The 20,598-nt window shown below is 41.1% G+C and overlaps 1 protein-coding gene across 8 annotated transcripts in view; it reads right to left on the bottom strand.

The window, feature by feature from the left end:
• The window catches only part of CFAP61 (cilia and flagella associated protein 61), a 422,179-nt gene that overhangs the window by 271,843 nt on the left and 129,738 nt on the right, over positions 1 to 20,598 (bottom strand). For all 8 annotated transcript variants that reach the window (XM_073236976.1, XM_073236977.1, XM_037022518.2 and 5 more), the window contains one exon: positions 3,588 to 3,679. In XM_073236976.1, the coding sequence (XP_073093077.1) occupies positions 3,588 to 3,679 (92 nt within the window). The remainder of the gene's footprint in view (positions 1 to 3,587; positions 3,680 to 20,598) is intronic.

Here is a 20,598-nt window from a genome sequence, read left to right as displayed (position 1 = left end):
ATTTTTTATCCCCGGTAAAACTCCTTGTTTGGAAATTCACTTTGTTTGAAATGAATAAACCTACTCTAGCCTTTTTATTGATCAGTGTTAATATAATGTATCTTTTTGCATTCTTTTAATTTGAACCTGCTGTATCTTTATATTTAAAGTAAATTTTTGTAATCCACATAAAAGGTAGTCTTGCTTTTTTAAATCTAATCTATATCTGCCTTATATATTCTTTAACTGTAATACTTAGACCATTTACATTTAAGGTAACTATTTGATTGGTTAGATTTATGTCTGTCATCTTGCTATATATTTTCTATTTGCACCATCTGTTCTTTGTTATTTTTCCTTTTTTCCTTCTTTTGGATTAATTGTATCTTTTTATGATTCTACTGAATGCTATAGGCTTTAGATATAATTCTGAATTCAATTTATAACTAGCATTTTTTTTAGAGTTTATAGTATACATCTTTAACTTATCACAGTCTATCTTGAGGTGGCAATTATACCACTTCAGATAGAGTAAAAGAACTTTACAATAGCATACATTCCTCCCCTCTTGGTCTTTGTGCTATCCTTGTCATACATTTTTACATATGTTATAAGCCCCACACTGTTGTTTTTATTTTATTTAAGCAGTCAATTATCTTTTAAAGATACATAAATAATAAGAACAAAATCCTACACATTTACCCATTTAGTCACCATTTCCAAGTGCTCTTCATTCATCTATGTTGATCCAGATTTCTGCCTGATATCATTTACCTTCTGCCTGAAGGACTTCTTTTAACATTTCTTATAGTATGGATCTTCTGGGATGAATTCTTCCACCTTTTGTGTGTAGGTAAAAGTCCTTATTTCACCCTATTTTTGGAAAACATTTGCTGGTATAAAATTCTAGATTGATGGTATATTTTCTCCCAGTTTTTTAAAGATGTGACTCCACCGTCTACTTGTTTGCATTGTTTCCAACAAGAAATCTGCTGCAATTCTTATCTTTGTTCCTCCATTCCTAATTTGTCTTTTTATCTCTATGGCTATTTTTAAGATTTTTCTCACATATTAGGTGCTTTGAAGTTATCCCACAGTTCACTGACACATTGATTGTTTTTTCTCATTTCTGCTACAAGTTCACTAATCTTTCTTTTCTGTAATGTCTAATCTTGCCAGTGTATTTTTCATGTCATGAATTGTAATTTTTATCTCAAGGAGTTTTATTTGTGGTGTTTTTATATCTTCTATGTCTCTTTTTAACCAGTAGAACTTACATAGTTATAATAACTCTTTTAATATTCTTGTGTGCTAGTCTATTAGTTCTAACATCTGCTTCAGATCTTGGTTAGTTTCAATTGATTGAGTTATCTCCATGTTATGCATCATATATTTCCAGTTTTTTGAGTGTCTAGTAATTTTTACTGGATTCTAAACATTGTGATTTAACCTAGTTGGATGTTGGATAATTTTGCATTCCTACAAATATTCTTGAAGTTTGTTCTGGGACTCAGTTAAGTTTACTTGGAAGCAGTTTGAACCTTTGGTAATTTCTCTAAAGATCTGTTAGACAGGATTGGAACAGTGCTCCCTCTAGAGCTAATTATTCCCCACTACTGATACACGACCCTTCTGTGCACTGTCCCAATGCCTTGCAAGTCATAAGGTTCTCCAGTCTGGCACATGGGAACAGGTACTATTCCCAGCCTTGCAAGGGCACTGTGCACTGTTAAGTGTAATCCTTCAGAGAGGTTCTTTTCACAGCCTGACCTTCAGGAGTTTCCTTATATGCATGTACTGATCACGAGTCAGCTGAAAACATGAGTGACCCTCTGCTGGTGTTCAGCGTCCCTTTCTGTGGAGCTCTCTCCGTTTTCATACTCAGTCCTCCAAATCTTAGTGGCTTTAGTCTCCATGGACTTACAGATCTGTCTCAACTCAGGAAGTCCACTGGGCCCCCACTGGTTTCTCCTGCCCAGTGCTGTGGCTTGGAACTCTATCAAGGCAATAGGCCAAGGCAATTGGAGGATTCACCTGGCTTGATTCTCATCTCTCAGGTATCACTCTCCTTCACTACCTGATAAGCAATGTCTGAAAAACTGTCATTTCATATATTTTGCCACTTTTTGGTTGTTTCAGGCAGGAAAGTAAATCTAGTCTCTGTTACTCCACCTTTGCCAGAAGCAGAAATCCCTGGCACTGTTTTTATTATTAATTCCACTCATCAGCTTCACTTCCCTCAATCTAATCCATGCCATAAAACCTTCTTTAAAAGGTTCAGATATCCCTCAGTTCCTTCTGAGATATTTTGCATCCTCCTTTCCACATACTGATTTAGGCTTTCCTTTCCCCCATGTCTTCAAGACTAAGGCTCTGTTTTAGTCTTTTAAGTATCCTCAGAACCTAGCAGAGTGCCTGACCATTGAGTGCCCGACATCCTGGCAGAAACTAAATCAGCACCTGAAATACAATATCCAATCAGCTACAGGTTATGTCTTTTTGTGGTGTGGGGGATAAGGATGCATCTTCCACAGAGACAAATGCTAAAGGGTCCTCACTCCCTCCTCTTCTTATGAAGATTTTCTTTGCATGAGTTGATGGGCAAAGGAAACATTGTTTTGTTGAAGGTTGGAAAAGAGAAAAAAAGAGAGCTTGGAGCTGGAGTTCAGGAAGCAGTGGCACTGCATGTGCTCCCATCCTGTGCTTAGGGATGGGTTCTTTTGGGCCCAGCTGGATGGAGGAGTCAGGAGGACCAGAAGCTGTAGGAGCTGTGTGGCAAGACACCAATCTGATGTAGGACCAGACTGACAATGTTAGCATAGAAGGTGCTCATTTGTTCTCCTCCACTCCTGCCCCACCCCTTCATCAAGGCCTTGCTCCTGAGGACACAGGGACATTCCCTGAGGTCCTGTAGGAGCATGTGAGGACCCAGAGCCCAATACATATGTTTACATTACTGTAAACCCATCAGTGGTCAGAGGTTTGCACAGATGGAATAATGGCTGGATCCTTGGGCCCACCCACCAAGTCCTATGTAATATATTACAAGGCTGGCATGTGGGCTTACCCCCTTTTTAGGGTAGGACAGCAGCAGAACCTACAGAGCTCTATCAGCATCACCCTGACATCAGGAGGGTGGGGAGGCTCCTGCAGGACCAGCAGCTCTCCAGAGAGCTTTCTGGGGAGTTTGTGTAGCTTTGAAGTGCTCCCTTAAGCAAGGAAGGAAAGTTCTACCTGATGTGAGTATGTGGACAGGAAGTCTCTTTAGAAAGTTGAATTTTCTAGTTGGCTTTAAATGAAAAGCTGTATCTGCCTCAGTCTCCTGAAATCAGAGAATGGGTGAGAAGGTAGAGAAGGGATGAAATTCCATTCTGACCTGTATTTTTGAAGATAGCAGTAAGGCTCTAATTTGTTCATTATAAACACATGACCTATTTCCTCCCAGTCCATGTCTCCCTGATCTTGATGCTAATGAAGTCATTTCTGCATCACACATCAGAGCTTCTAAGATAATAACCCCAGCACTAGGAACACCCCTGGCCCTGATGGCACAAACAGCCCCCAGGCCCACGCCTGGGTCTCAGGCATGGGGGAATGATATCTGTTACCTGGATGCTTTCCACCACCTCTGGAGAGACAGGTTCCTGTGGCTCCTCAGCTTTCTGTTGGGAACCCTGGTTGCTACTCCTGAGCTCAGCATCTTTGAGAGAAAGAGAGGCATAAGGACAGAAGATAGATGATAAATATCTGCAGAACTGTAGAAAATTGAAGACACCATGGTACTGTGTTTCCAAACTGCAGCATATCTGAAGAATTATATTGCAGAGGGCATTACCATGAAGTGGAAATAAAAGGGCCTTTGCAGCCCATCCCAATTCTGACCTCATCCACCTGATGGAGATAAGATGATGCCAGTGATGGGTCTGGGACTGGCCTGGCACCCAGAAGGCTCTTGACCTCTGCTAGTTGCTGAGCTGGTGATCCTTTCCTTAGAGCTCCCTTTGAAGTTGGCAAACAACTGGTTATGAACTCCCTGGATGGTAGACTTGGGAACAATTTTAAGATGAAATGTGGAAAAGAACACAGCCAGCTGGGTCACTGCTTTCTGAAACCCAAAGGTCAGCACAGTGAACAAATCTAACTAGGCTGAACTGTCACTTTTCTATTTTCAAAGGAGGAAGAACTGGAGCTGAGAATTATTTTAATATATTCTGGAAAATCAATGATCAGGGTAGTGTTCATGTATTTAACCTTCACTGAATATCACAGCAGAAAAAATCAATTTTCCATTTTTTTAAAGAGCTTTTCTTCTTCTTCCTCCTCCTGCTTTTTCTGTTCTTTTATTCTGTGTGTCTTTCTCCCTATCTATTTTACTTCTGTCTCTCTGTCTGTCTCTATTCCTGTCTGTCCTTCTCCCCTTCCCTCCCCATCTTCCCCACCCATACCTCCTCCTTTCAGGCTCACCCTGTGACTAGTCTGCTGGGGGATTCTCAGCCATGACAATTGAATGCAGCATTTGGGCCTTAGCTCAGAGCATCCCTAGGATGCTCTGCCAAGGTACTGCCTCTCTTAGAAGTGCCACTACTGATACAACTGGGACCCTGGGATGGCCAGACGCTCCAGAGATGCCTCTACCATCATAGGCCTGATGCGGTGTCTTCTTGTTTCTAACCATCACCTCAGATGCTGCGGCACTAGAGGTAGCCCAGATTCTCTCTGCTTCCTCCTCACCCCCTGTTCTTCTAGTGCCAGCTAGGGCAATAGCCCATGCAGATGCCTCAATTCAAAATTCACTTAATACTCATGTCCTATGCCTGCTTTTGGTGAATGAAATAGAATGAAATTTTAAGAGAAAAATTAGGTGCCCAGGGAGATGTAAAGGGCATAGCCAAAGAGGTGCGAAATGTTGAAGGGAGAATCACATCCCAACAAAATGTGAAGCTCTCTGGCATAAAGGACCAAAGGACTTAAAAAATCCCTCTTTGAAGAAAGATGCTTTGGGAAGAAGAAAATGCATCATGTCTCTAGGTCTGAATATGTCCTTCTCCTTGCCAAACTCTCCTGATAATCTATATGGGGTTTCCAATACTCTCATGACAATAAGAGCAACATGCATTTTAAGTTAACTTACTTTACTGCTGAGAAACAACACACATATGGCAAAATATGTGAACTTCTACATATATCTACTGTCATATAACAACCACCCAAGTGAGTAACTAAAGCATTTTCAACATCCATAAGGTTCCCTCCAGGTCCAGTCAATACACCTCTTAAAGGTAGCAGTTCTATGATCAACTCATCTTGTTCAGCAGCAAACATTTTTGAATTTAAAAAATCCCACATTTCAATAAATCCATATCCTTGAGTTTTACCTTAGTTTTAAAAAAGGTAGTCTTTTCCTATTTTAAGTTTCAAATTTGAAGAACCACAAAAAAACACAATCAAAAAGTGAACAACAAGGATTACAGATGGTGGCGTGAGAGGAGAGAGAGAGGGCTCCTTCTAAAACCGCATATAATAAGAAAATAGGAGGCGGAGCCAACATGGCGGCGTGAGTAGGACAGTGGGAATCTTCTCCCCAAAACATACATATTTTTGAAAATACAACAAATACAACTAATCCTAAAAGAGAGACCAGAAGACACAGGACAACAGCCTGACTACATCGACACGTGTGAGAGCCCAGTGCCTGGTGAAAGGGGTAAGATACAAGCCCCGACCGGCAGGACCCCAGCACACCTCCCCCCAGCTCCCGGCGGGAGGGAGAGGGAGCCCAGGACTGCTAAACACCCAGCCCCAGCCACACGCACCAGAGCGCAGACACAGTACATGCGTGCAGGGCTGGAAACTAGGGAAATAGGGCACAAGACCTCTGAGCGGGTGCCAAAGCTAATGCCCCTGTGACAAAGAAAAGCCAGTGCTCTTTGAAAGTCTTAAAGGTACAGGGATTTAATAGCTAGACGGAAACAACACAGGTCACAGCCCAGTGGCTGGAAATTACAGGGAAAACCGGGCACACTAACCCCCCGGGCAACAGCTCAGAGACCCCTCACGGAGGTAAACAGCTAAACAGCCCCCCCACCCCCACCGTCCATTACCCCTCCCGGCACTGCCAAAGCAGAGAAACAGCCTAAGGGAAAATACGCCCACAGAAAGGCAGGAAGGAAAATTCCTAGACATTGGCCAGGCAAGACACAAAGACCCAGCCTACACGCAATTACCCAACACAAGCCACTAGAGGTCGCAGTTGTCGCAGTAAAGAAAGGCCAGTAGCAAGGGAAAAGTTTGGCCCTTCCAGCTGACAGTCAATAGCACCTGTCAACATGAAAAGGCAAAAAAATATGATCCAGACAAGACTAACCCAGACAGTTCGGCATCTGCTACATCTTCCCCTGAGAAGGAACCTGGGGAGATACATTTAGCCAGTCTTCCTGAAAAAGAATTCAAAACAAAAGTCATAACCATGCTGATGGACTTGCAGAGAAATATACAAGAACTAAGAAAGGGGAATACAGAAATAAAACAATCTGGAAGGACTTCAAAACAGAATGGATGAGATGCAAGAGACCATTAATGGTCTAGAAAACAGAGAACAGGAATGCAGAGAAGCTGATGCAGAGAGAGATAAAAGGATCTCCAGGAATGAAAGAATTCTAAGAGAGCTGAGTGACCAATTGAAAAGGAACAATATACGCATTATAGGAATACCAGAAGAAGAAGAGAGAGAAACAGGGATAGAAAGTGTCTTTGAAGAAATAATTGCCGAAAACTTCCCCAAACTAGGGGAAGAAATGGCCTCTCAGACCACAGAGGTACACAGAACTCCCATGACAAGGGATCCAAGGAGGGCAACACAAAGACACATAAAAATTAAAATGGCAAAGATCAAAGACAAGGACAAAGTATTAAAGGCAGCCAGAGAGAAAACAAAGGTTACCTACAAAGGAAAACCCATTAGGCTATTATCAGACTTCTCAACAGAAACCCTACAGGCCAGAAGAGAATGGCATGATATACTTAATGCAATGAAACAGAAGGGCCTCAAACCAAGACTACTGTATCCAGCACGAATATCATTTAAATATGAAGGAGGGATTAAACAATTCCCAGACAAGCAAAAGTTGAGGGAATTTCCCTCCCACAAACCACCTCTTCAGGGCATCTTACAGGGACTGCTCTAGATGGGAGCACTCCTAAAAAGAGCACAGAACAAAGCACCCAACATATGAAGAAGGGAGGAGGAGGAATAAGAAGGGAGAGAAATAAAGAATCATCAGACTGCATTTATAATACCGCAACAAGCGAGTTAAGTTAGACAATAAGATAGTAAAGAAGCGAACTCTGAACCTTTGGTAACCACAAACTTAAAGCCTGCAATGGCAATAAGTTCATACCTTTCAATAATCACCCTAAAAGTAAATGGACTGAATGCACCAATCAAAAGACAGAGAGTAATAGAATGGATAAAAAAGCAAGATCCATCCATATGCTGCTTATAAGAGACACACCTCAAACCCAAAGACATGCACAGACTTAAAGTCAAGGGATGGAAATAGATATTTCAGGCAAACAACAAAGAGAAGAAAGCAGGTGTAGCAATTCTGGTATCAGACAAAACAGACTACAAAATAAAGAAAGTAACAAAAGATAAAGAAGGACATTACATAATGATAAAGGGCTCAGTCCAACAAGAGGATATAACCATTATAAATATATATGCACCCAATAGAGGAGCACCAACATACCTGAAACAAATATTAACATAACTAAAGGAGGAAATAGAATGCAATGCATTCATTCTAGGAGACTTCAACACACCACTCACTCCAAAGGACAGATCAACCAGACAGAAAATAAGTAAGGACACAGAGGCAGTGAATAACACACTAGAACAGATAGACCTAATAGACATCTACAGAACTCTACATGCAAAAGAAACAGGATACACATTCTTCTCAAGGGCACATGGAACATTCTCCAGAATAGACCACATACTAGGCCACAAAAAGAGCCTCAGTAAATTCCAGAAGATTGAAATCCTACCAACCAACTTTTCAGACCACAAAGGCATAAAACTAGAAATAAACTGTAAAAAGAAAGCAAAAAGGCTCACAAACACATGGAGGCTTAACAACATGTTCTTAAATAATCAATGGATCAATGACCAAATCAAAATGGAGATACAGCAATATATGGAAACAAACGACAACAACAACACTAAGCCCCAACTTCTGTGGGACACAGCAAAAGCAGTTTTAAGAGGAAAGTAGATAGCAATCCAAGCATATTTAAAAAAGGAAGAACAATCCCAAATGAATAGTCTAACATCACAGTTATCAAAACTGGAAAAAGAAGAACAAATGAGGCCTAAGGTCAGCAGAAGGAGGGACATAATAAAGATTAGAGAAGAAATAAATAAAATTGAGAAGAATAAAACAATAGCAAAAATCAATGAAACCAAGAGCTGGTTCTTTGAGAAAATAAACAAAATAGATAAGCCTCTAGCCACATATATTAAGGGGAAAGAGAGTCAACATAAATCAACAGAATCAGAAACAAGAAAGGAAAAATCATGACAGACTCCACAGAAATACAAAGAATTATTAGAGAATACTATGAAAACCTATATGCCAACAAGCTGGGAAACCTAGGAGAAATAGACAACTTCCTAGAAAAATACAACCTTCCAAGACTGACCCAGAAAGAAACAGAAAATCTAAACAGACCAATTACCAGCAACGAAATTGAAGCAGTAATCAAAAAACTACCAAAGAACAAAACCCCCAGGCCAGATGGATTAACCTCGGAATATTATGAGACATACAGGGAAGACATAATACCTCTTCTCCTTAAAGTTTTCCAAAAAATAGAAGAGGAGGGGATACTCCCAAAATCATTCTATGAAGCTAACATCACCCTAATACCAAAACCAGGCAAAGACCCCACAAAAAAGAAAACTACAGACCAATATCCCTGATGAACGTACATGCAAAAATACTCAACAAAATATTAGCAAACCGAATTCAAAAATACATCAAAAGGATCGTACACCATGACCAAGTGGGATTCATCCCAGGGATGCAAGGATAGCACAACATTCGAAAGTCCATCAACATCATCCACCATATCAACAAAAAGAAAGACAAAAATCACATGATAATCTCCATAGATGCTGAAAAAGCATTTGACAAAGTTCAACATTCATTCATGATAAAAACTCTCAGCAAAATGGGAATAGAGGGCAAGTACCTCAACATAATAAAGGCCATCTATGAAAAACTCACAGCCAACATTATATTGAACAGCGAAAAGCTGAAAGCTTTTCCTCTGAGATCAGGAACTAGACAGGGATGCTCACTCTCCCCACTGTTACTTAACATAGTACTGGAGGTCCTAGCCACGGCAATCAGACAAAACAAAAAAATACAAGGAATCCAGATTGGTAAAGAAGTTAAACTGTCACTATTTGCAGATGACATGATACTGTACATAAAAAACCCTAAAGACTCCACCCCAAAGCTATTAGAACTGATATAGGAATACAGCAAAGTTGCAGGATACAAAATCAACACACAGAAATCTGTGGCTTTCCTATACACTAACAATGAACCAACAGAAAGAGAAATCAGGAAAACAACTCCATTCACAATTGCATCAAAAAAAAAATACCTAGGAATAAACCTAACCAAAGAAGTGAAAGACTTATACTTTGAAAACTAGAAGTCACTCTTAAGAGAAATTAAAGGGGACACTAACAGATGGAAACGCATCCCATGCTTGTGGCTAAGAAGAATTAATATCGTCAAAATGGCCATCCTGCCCAAAGCAATATACAGATTTGATGCAATCCCTGTGAAACTACCAGCAACATTCTTCAATGAACTGGAACAAATAATTTAAAAATTCATATGGAACCACCAAAGACCCAAAATAGCCAAAGCAATCCTGAGAAAGAAGAATAAAGTAGGGGGGATCTCAATCCCCAAATTCAAGCTCTATTATAAAGCCATAGTAATCAAGACAATTTGGTACTGGCACAAGAACAGAGCCACAGACCAATGGAACAGACTAGAGAATCCAGACATTAACCCAGACATATATGGTCAATTAATATTTGATAAAGGAGCCGTGGACATACAATGGCAAAATGACAGTCTCTTCAACAGATGGTGCTGGCAAAACTGGACAGCTACATGTAGGAGAATGAAACTGGACCATTGCCTAACCGCATATACAAAAGTAAACTCAAAATGCATCAAAGACCTGAATGTAAGTCATGAAACCATTAAGCTCTTGGAAAAAAACATAGGCAAAAACCTCTTAGACATAAACATGAGTGACCTCTTCTTGAACATATCTCCTCGGGCAAGGAAAACAACAGCAAAAATGAACAAGCGGGACTATATTAAGCTGAAAAGCTTCTGTACAGCAAAAGACACCATCAATAGAACAAAAAGGAACCCTACAGTATGGGAGAATATATTTGAAAATGACAGATCCGATAAAGGCTTGACGTCCAGAATATATAAAGAGCTCACACGCCTCAACAAAAAACAAATAACCCAATTAAAAAATGGGCAGAGGAACTGAACAGACAGTTCTCCAAAAAAGAAATACAGATGGCCAAAAGACACATGAAAAGATGCTCTACATCGCTAATTATCAGAAAAATGCAAATTAAAACTACAATGAGGTATCATGTCACACCAGTAAGGATGGCTGCCATCCAAAAGACAAACAACAACAAATGTTGGCAAGGCTGTGGAGAAAGGGGAACCCTCCTACACTGCTGGTGGGAATGTAAATTAGTTCAACCATTTTGGAACGCAGTATGGAGGTACTTCAAAATGCTCAAAATAGACTTACCATTTGACCCAGAAATTGCACTCCTAGGAATTTACCCTAAGAATGCAGCAATCAAGTATGAGAAAGACCAATGCACCCCTATGTTTATCGCAGCACTATTTACAACAGCCAAGTATTGGAAGCAACCTAAATGTCCATCAATAGATGAATGGATAAAGAGGATGTGGTACACAATGGAATACTACTCAGCCATAAGAAAAGGGCAAATCCTACCATTTGCAGCAACATGGATGGAGCTGGAGGGTATTATGCTCAGTGAAACAAGCCAAGCGGAGAAAGAGAAATACCAAATGATTTCACTCATCTGTGGAGTATAAGAACAAAGGAAGAACTGAAGGAACAAAATAGCGGCAGAATCACAGAACTCAAGAATGGACTAACAGGTACCAAAGGGAAAGGGACTGGGGAGGATGGGTGGGTAGGGAGGGATAAGGGAGGGGGAGAAAAAGGGGGGTATTAAGATTAGCATACATCGGGGGGTGGGAGAAAGGGGAGGGCTGTACAACACAGAGAAGACAAGTAGTGACTCTACATTTTGCTATGCTGATGGACAGTGACTGTAAAGGGGTATATAGGGGAGACCTGGTATAGGGGAGAGCCTAGTAAACAACATATTCATCATGTAAGTGTAGATTAATGATAAAAAAAAAGCAGTTCCTGTGTGGTGACCTCCAATGAGTTCTACACAATGATATAAAGGGCATATAAAAGTGTAGGCAAAGGGTCTGTTTGTGTTTATACAGAGGATCAAAGCCTAATTTGGCTACCCCGAAAATGAACTAAGATACGATATGAAAAAGAACTTCCAACATCAGCACTCTCGGGAAGACTCATGCCAGAAGATGACCATCAAAAAACCCCAACAGAGATCCATGCACTGCTACAGGTGTAGATGCACTCATCCCACCAGTTCCTGGACTTGCCATGGGAATGAAGAAGGAGATATCTAAGCTGGCCTGTGCATACAGCAAAACAACAAATTTGACTGGATCTAAACTGTTGGAACTCAACCAAGAATTAGGAGAAGTGCAAATTGTAGTGCTCCAAAATCTTACAACTACAGACTATTTACTGTTAAAAGAACATATGGGATTGAACAGTCCCCAGGAATGGGTTGTTTTAATTTGTCTGATTTCTCTCAGACTGTTCAAGTTCAGTTGGAAATATCCACCATATTATAGGTAAGTTTTCACAAATGCCTAACTGGTTTTCTTGGTTTCACTGGAGATGGCTGGTAATTACAGGTCTTCTTTGGTTATGTAACTGTACTCCTATTATGTTAATGTGTGTCTGAAATTTAATTAGTAGTTTAAAACCTATACATGCTGAAGTTACTCTACAAGAAGATATGTCAAAGAAATAATCAATCTTCCCAGGTTTTCTTCCGCTTGCTACTTCTATAGCTTTTCTTCTTCCTTCCTAATTATAACCCTTAAGTAGAATTCATGCCTCATATCGAATTTACGGAGTATCATAATTCTTCCAAGTGGTAAAGACACCTCAAGGCAAATGCTGGGCATAGAAGCCACAGGGCATAAAATATGCAAAGAAGTAAACAGCTAACCTTTTCAAACAATAAGGCTTCTCTCTCACTTACCAACTTAACATTTCCCTGTATGGCCCCGGAAGATGACTGGTCAGCCAGAGACGGGTAAGATTCCTCAAGGGAGGAACAACCTAAGACAGGCACAGATGCAGGGGGTCCATCAGGTGAGAAAATGGGGATCAACAGAGGTGAGGCTTAGAACCTCCCCCCCTGTATTCGGAGAGAAATCTGCTGCATCCGTGTATGTTTTATTGCCCTTGTCTAGCTTGGATTAACACAAAGTCTACAGGCACACACCTGATCATCTTCATTTGCTCTCTTACAACACTAAACTGTGTTTTCTACCTTTATCTTGTATCTACCTACCACTTCAGCATTTTATTAAAAATAATAATAATAAAGAGAGAAATGTGGTATCCAGATATAAATCAAGTATAAAAATCAAATGAATATTCATATTTGAACTGTTTATATTTCATAATGCATGATCAAAACCAAAAGCTTCTGTGATGACTGCCCTTGTAATGTTCACCATGTAACTTATTCACTATGTAAGAATTCGTTCTCCATGTAAGAACTTGTTCCTTATGCTTCAGAAGATTGGAGACTGATGACAATTAGGCGTGGGGTGGATTAATGATTGTGCATTGACCATTGACCCCCCTATACAGAATTTTATTGTTGTTAACAACCATTAGATCAATAAATATGAGAGATGCCCTCACAAAAAAAAAAGTACACACTTCCAATTGTAAAATAAATAAGTAACTGGGATGCAATGTATAGGATAAGGAATATAGTCAAAATATTATAACAACTTGGTATGGTGATAGCTGGTACCTAGAATTATCATGTATATAAATGTTGAATCACTGTGTTGTACACCTGAAACTAATGTAATACTGTGTGTCAACTACCCTTCAATAAAAAATACTTATCTAAAAAAAAATAAAATAATATAAAATGAAAATTGGATCTGGTAAAAAAAATATATATATATATATATAATTAATACTACTAATCCTGAAAGAGAAACAGGAAAGAGGGCTATGGCAGGCAGCATACACCTGGAGAAAAGAATAGATCTCACAGAAAAGGGTAACGTACCAAAGCTGTGATCCAGCAGAACCCAAGCTCTTCCCCAACCCCAGCCCACTGGCAGGAGGAAGAGAAATGGAGTGAGGAGGGTGTGGAGGCCTGGGACTGCTGAACACCTAGCTCTGGAGATCTACTCTGTGAGCACAAACCTACATTACATGGTTCTCAGGGGATTAGGGGGGTTGAAAAGCTAAGACAGGCAGAACACCTGCAAAGACTGAGATTCCATGCATTTGTGGAAAACAGGGATCCACATCCAGCTGCTCTGGGATAAAAGAAAGGGGGGGGGCAGTCTGAGAGACTTCCTAACAGCGAGAGGGCTGCTAAAGGGGCAAGGATTGCACAGAGCTTACTGCTCAGGAGAAAGGACAGGTAGACAAAATTTTCCAGGTGTACTCTGTCCAGCAGTTTGGTAACATTCCCAATCTTTAGGCACCCCAGCACCCTGGCTGGCTATGTAGCTCCAAGGCCCTCCTCTGTGACAACAGCCTGCTGCACCTTCCTCCCAGACAGCCCCACCTGGCTCGCAAACCAGCAAACCCTGTCCTGGCGCTCAGGCCAGCCAGAGGGAAGCCCCACCCACAGCAGCTACAAATGCAAAGCACAAACATTTATACTTGTGTGCTTGGCCCACTGGTTCTGGCAGTGGAGACAGGCATAGCAGCTGGGAAGCAGGAAACAGCTCTTTCTCCCACCCCCAGGCACCAACACGGCTCCCCTGTGACCCCTGACATTGCTTCAGGGGTTGGGCAGCTCCAGAGAGTTGAGCTTCTGGGCACTAGAGGGCACAACATACAAATATGAAATGACAAAGAAACCTGGTTCAAAGCAAAATCATACATACACCAGAAAAGAGTCAAATGAAACCAAACTCATGAATCTTCCTGAAAGATTTCAAAATAAAAATCATAAACATGTTCATGGAGGTACAGAAAAATATTCAAGAACTCAGGAATGAATTCTGGTAAGAGATCCAATCATTATGGAACACAATATTACAAATGAAACATACAATGAAAGGTTTTAAAAGCAAATTAGACATGGTGGAGGGGACGATAAATGAAAAAGAGAGAAGAGGAATACAAAGAAGCTAAGACACAGAGAGAGAAAAGGATCTCTAAGAATGAAAGAATATTGAGAGCACTGTGTGACAAATCCAAGTGGAACAATATTCATATTATAGGGGTACCAAAAGAAGAAGAGAGAGAAAAAGGGATAGAAAGTGTCTTTGAGGAGGTAATTGGTGAAAACTTCCCCAATCTTGGGAAGGAGATAGTCTTTCAGGCCATGGAGGTGCACAGGTCTCCAAATACAAGGGATCCAAGGAAGACAACACCAAGACATATAGTAATTAAAATGGCAAAGATCAAGGATAAGGACAGACTATTAAAAGCAGCCAGAGAGAGAAATAAGATCACATACAAAGGAAAGCCCATCAGGCAATCATCAGACATCTTACCAGAAACCTTACAGGCCAGAAGGGAGTGGCATGATATAGTTAATGCAATGAAAAGAAAGGACCTCAAACCAAGAATACTTTATCTGGCAAGATTATCTTTTAAATTTGAAGGAGTGATTAAACAATTTCCAGATAAACAAAAGCTGAGAGAATTTACCTCCCTCTACAGTGTATTTTGGAGGGACCGGTATAGATGGAAGTGTTCCTAAGGTTTAATAGCTGTCACTAGAGGTAATAAAACTACACTAAAGAAAGTAGAACAGCTATTTACTAAGCAAATGCAAAATTAATTACCCCCAAAGTCAGTCAAGGGATAGACAAAGAGTACAGAATATGATACCTAATATACAAAGAATGGAGGAGGAAGAAAAAGGAGGAGAAAAAAAGAACCTTTAGATTGTGTTTGTAAGAGCATATTGAGTGAGTTAAGTTAGACTCTTAGATAGTAAGGAAGTTAACTATTGGTAAAGTTTTCCAAAAAGCAGAAGAGGGAATACTTCCAAACTCATTCTATGAGGTCAGACCAGCATCACTCTAATACCAAAACCAGGCAAAGACACCACAAAAAAAGAAAATTACAGACCAATATCCTTGATAAATATAGATGCAAAAAATACTTAACAAAATATTAGCAAACCGAATTTAAAAATATATCAAAAAAGATCATCCACCATGATCAAATAGGATTTATTCAGCAGATGCAAGGATGGTACAATATTAGAAAATCCATCAACATCATCCATCACATCAATAGAAAGGACAAAAACCATACGATCATCTCCATAGATGCCAAAAAAGCATTTGACAAAATTCAACATCCATTCATGATAAAAACTCTCAACAAAATGGGTATAGAGGGCAAGTACCTCCACATAATAAAGGCCATATATGACAAACCCACAGCGAACATCATACTTAACAGTGAGAAGCTGAAAGCCTTTCCTTTAAGGTCGGGAACAAGACAAGGATGCCCACTCTCTCCACTTTCACTCAACATAGTTCTGGAGATACTTGCCACAGTAATTAGACAACACAAAGAAGTAAAGGGCATCCAGATTGGTAATGAAGAAGTTAAACTGTCACTGTTTGCTGATCACATGATACTGTACATAAAAAACCCTAAAGAATCCACTCCAAAACTACCAGATCTAATATCAGAATTCAGCAAACTTGCAGGACACAATATTACACAGAAATCTGTTGCAGTCCTATACACTAACAATGAACTAGCAGAAAGAGAAATCAGAAAAACAATTCCATTCACTATTGCATCAAAAATAATGAAATACCTAGGAATAAACCTAACCAAGGAAGTGAAAGACATACTCTGAAAACTACAAGACACTCATGAGAGAAATTAAAGAAGACACCAACAAATGGAAATATATCCCGTGTTCATGGATAGGAAGAATTAATATTGTTAAAATGGCCATCTTGCCTAAAGCAATCTACAGACTCAATGCAATCCCTATCAAAATAACAACAGCAGGGAGCCAAGATGGCGGCGTGAGTAGAGCAGTGGAAATCTCCTCCCAAAAACACATAGAGCTATGAAAATATAACAAAGAAAAATCTTCCTAAAATAGAGACCACAGGACACAGGACAACATCCAGACCACATCCACACCTGCAAGAACCCAGCGTCTTGTGAAGGGGGTAAGATACAAGCCCCAGCCCGGCGGGACCCGAGCGCCCCTCCCCCCGGCTCCCGGCGGGTGGAGAGAAACCGGAGCAGTTTTTTTTTTTGGCGAGCGCTTTTTGGAAGCCTTAGAGGGACGGGCCCCCGTTGCTGGGGAGGCAGGGTGGCGGGACCGGTGAGGAGGTGCCTGGGAACGGCGCCGGAGGACAAAGAATATCCCGCGTTTCTCCCTGCGAGACCTGGGGGCGGGTGCCTGAGACCGGTGCCTGAGGACGGAGGAGGTCGCGCGTTTTTCCCCCTTTTTTTTTTTTCTCTTTTTGGCAAGCGCTTTTTGGAAGCCTTGAAGGGACGGGGACCCCAGTGCTAGGGAGGCACGGTGGCGGGACTGGTGAGCGGGTGGCTGGGACCGGCGCCTGAGGACAAAGAATATCCCCCGTTTTTCCCTGCGGGACCGGTGGGGGGGTGCCTGAGACCGGCACTTGAGGACAGAGGAAATCGCGCGTTTTTCCCCTTTTTTTTTTCTCTTTTCTGCGAGTGCTTTTTGGAAGCCTAAAAGGGACAGGGACCCCGGTGCTAGGGAGGCAGGGCGGCGGGACTGGTGAGCGGGTGCCTGGGACCGGCACCTGAGGACAAAGAATATCCCGCATTTTTCCCTGTGGGACCGGTGGGTGGGTGCCTGAGACCAGCACCTGAGGACGGAAGAAATCGCGCGTTTTTCCCCTTTTTTTTCTCTCTTTTTGCCAAGTGCTTTTTGGAAGCCTTGAAGGGACAGGGACCCCGGTGCTAGGGAGGCAGGGCGGCGGGACTGGTGAGCGGGTGCGTGGGACCAGTGCCTGAGGACCAAGAATATTGAGCGTTCCTTCCCTGCGGGACCGGTGGGTGGGTGCTTTTTGGAAGCCTTGAAAGGACAGGGACCCTGGTGCTAGGGAGACAGGGCAGCAGGACCAGTGCGCGGGTGCCTGGGACCGGCACCTGAGGAAAAAAAAAAAAAATCGCGTGTTTTTTCTTTTTTTTTTCCTTTCTGTTCCCTCTCTCATTGTTGCTGTTGTTGTTTTGCTTTGGAGAGTGCTTTTTGGAAATCTTAAAGGGGCAGGACAGGTCACTTAGACCAGAAGCAGGGAATCTGGGGATCTCTGGGCACTCTAACCCCCTGGGCAGCAGGGAGCACAGAGGCCCCTTACGGAGATAAATAGTCTCCTGGCTGCTCCCCCTCTAACGGGGCTCCACCATTTTGGAGGAACAGCCCCAGCCAGGCCAAGCCCACAGCAACAGTGGAGATAAACCCCAAAGCAACTGGGCAGGAAGCAGAAGCCCTGTCTGCGCACAGCTGCCCAGCACAAGCCACTAGAGGTCGCTATTCTCCCAGGAAAAGGCTACAAACCAACAAGAAGGGAAGCTCTTCCAGCGGTCACTTGTACCAGCTCTGCAGACTATCTCTATCACCATGAAAAGGCAAAACTACAGGCAGACAAAGATCACAGAGACAACACCTGAGAAGGAGACAGACCTAACTAGTCCTCCTGAAAAAGAATTCAAAATAAAAATCATGAACATGCTGACAGAGATGCAGAAAAAAATGCAAGAGCAATGGGATGAGATGCAGAGAAAAATGCAAGAGCAGTGGGATGAGATGCAGAGAAAAATGCAAGAGCAGTGGGATGAAGTCCGGAAGGAGATCACAGATGTCAGGAAAGAGATCACAGAAGTGAAACAATCCCTGGAAGGATTTATAAGCAGAATGGATAAGATGCAAGAGGCCATTGAAGGAATAGAAGCCAGAGAACAGGAACGTATAGAAGCTGACATAGAGAGAGATAAAAGGATCTCCAGGAATGAAACAACACTAAGAGAAATATGTGACCAATACAAAAGGAAAAACATTCGTATTATAGGGATACCAGAAGAGGAAGAAAGAGGAAAAGGGATAGAAAGTGTCTTTGAAGAAATAATTGCTGAAAACTTCCCCAAACTGGGGGAGAAAATAATCGAACAGACCATGGAATTATACAGAACCCCCAACAGAAAGGATCCAAGGAGGACAACACCAAGACACATAATAATTAAAATGGCAAGGATCAAGGACAAGGAAAGAGTTTTAAAGGCAGCTAGAGAGAAAAAGGTCACCTATAAAGGAAAACCAATCAGGCTAACATCAGACTTCTCAACAGAAACCCTACAGGCCAGAAGAGAATGGCATGATATACTTAATGCAATGAAACAGAAGGGCCTTGAACCAAGGATACTGTATCCAGCACGACTATCATTTAAATATGATGGTGGGATCAAACAATTCCCAGACAAGCAAAAGCTGAGGGAATTTGCTTCCCACAAACCACCTCTACAGGGCATCCTACAGGGACTGCTCTAGATGGGAGCACCCCTAAAAAGAGCACAGAACAAAACACACAACATATGAAGAAGGGAGGAGGAGGAATAAGAAGGGAGAGAAGAAAAGACTCTCCAGACAGTGTATATAACAGCTCAATAAGCGAGCTAAGTTAGGCAGTAAGATACTAAAGAAGCTAACCTTGAACCTTTGGTAACCACGAATCTAAAGCCTGCAATGGCAATAAGTACATATCTTTCAATAGTCACCCTAAATGTAAATGGACTTAATGCACCAATCAAAAGACATAGAGTAATAGAATGGATAAAAAAGCAAGACCCATCTATATGCTGCTTACAAGAAACTCACCTTAAACCCAAAGATAAGCATAGACTAAAAGTCAAGGGATGGAAAAACATATTTCAGGCAAACAACAGTGAGAAGAAAGCAGGGGTTGCAGTACTAATATCAGACAAAATAGACTTCAAAACAAAGAAAGTAACAAGAGATAAAGAAGGACACTACATAATGATAAAGGGCTCAGTCCAACAAGAGGATATAACCATTCTAAATATATATGCACCCAATACAGGAGCACCAGCATATGTGAAGCAAATACTAACAGAACTAAAGAGGGAAATAGACTGCAATGCATTCATTGTAGGAGACTTCAACACACCACTCACCCCAAAGGATAGATCCACCGGGCAGAAAATAAGTAAAGACACACAGGCACTGAACAACACACTAGAACAGATGGACCTAATAGACATCTATAGAACTTTACATCCAAAAGCAACAGGATATACATTCTTCTCAAGTGCACATGGAACATTCTCCAGAATAGACCACATACTAGCTCACAAAAAGAGCCTCAGTAAATTCCACAATATTGAAATTCTACCAACCAATTTTTCAGACCACAAAGGTATGAAAGTAGAAATAAATTCTACAAAGAAAACAAAAAGGCTCACAAACACATGGAGGCTTAACAACATGCTACTAAATAATCAATGGATCAATGAACAAATCAAAATAGAGATCAAGGAATATATAGAAACAAATGACAACAACAACACTAAGCCCCAACTTCTGTGGGATGCAGCGAAAGCAGTCTTAAGAGGAAAGTATATAGCAATCCAGGCACACTTGAAGAAGGAAGAACAATCCCAAATGAATAGTCTAACATCACAATTATTAAAACTGGAAAAAGAAGAACAAATGAGGCCTAAAGTCAGCAGAAGGAGGGACATAATAAAGATCAGAGAAGAAATAAACAAAATTGAGAAGAATAAAACAATAGCAAAAATCAACGAAACCAAGAGCTGGTTCTTTGAGAAAATAAACAAAATAGATAAGCCTCTAGCCCAACTTATTAAGAGAAAAAGAGAGTCAACACAAATCAACATAATCAGAAATGAGAATGGAAAAATCACGACAGACTCCACAGAAATACAAAGAATTATTAAAGACTACTATGAAAACCTATATGCCAACAAGCTGGAAAACCTAGAAGAAATGGACAACTTCCTAGAAAAATACAACCTCCCAAGACTGACCAAGGAAGAAACACAAAAGTTAAACAAACCAATTACAAGCAAAGAAATTGAAACAGTAATCAAAAAACTACCCAAGAACAAAACCCCGGGGCCGGACGGATTTACCTCGGAATTTTATCAGAC

This window comes from Manis javanica, chromosome 5 (genome assembly GCF_040802235.1).
Source record: "Manis javanica isolate MJ-LG chromosome 5, MJ_LKY, whole genome shotgun sequence".
Classification (NCBI taxonomy): Eukaryota; Metazoa; Chordata; class Mammalia; order Pholidota; family Manidae; genus Manis; species Manis javanica.
Note: the sequence above shows the minus strand (reverse complement) of the source record. Positions and strands in the feature narration are given on the sequence as shown.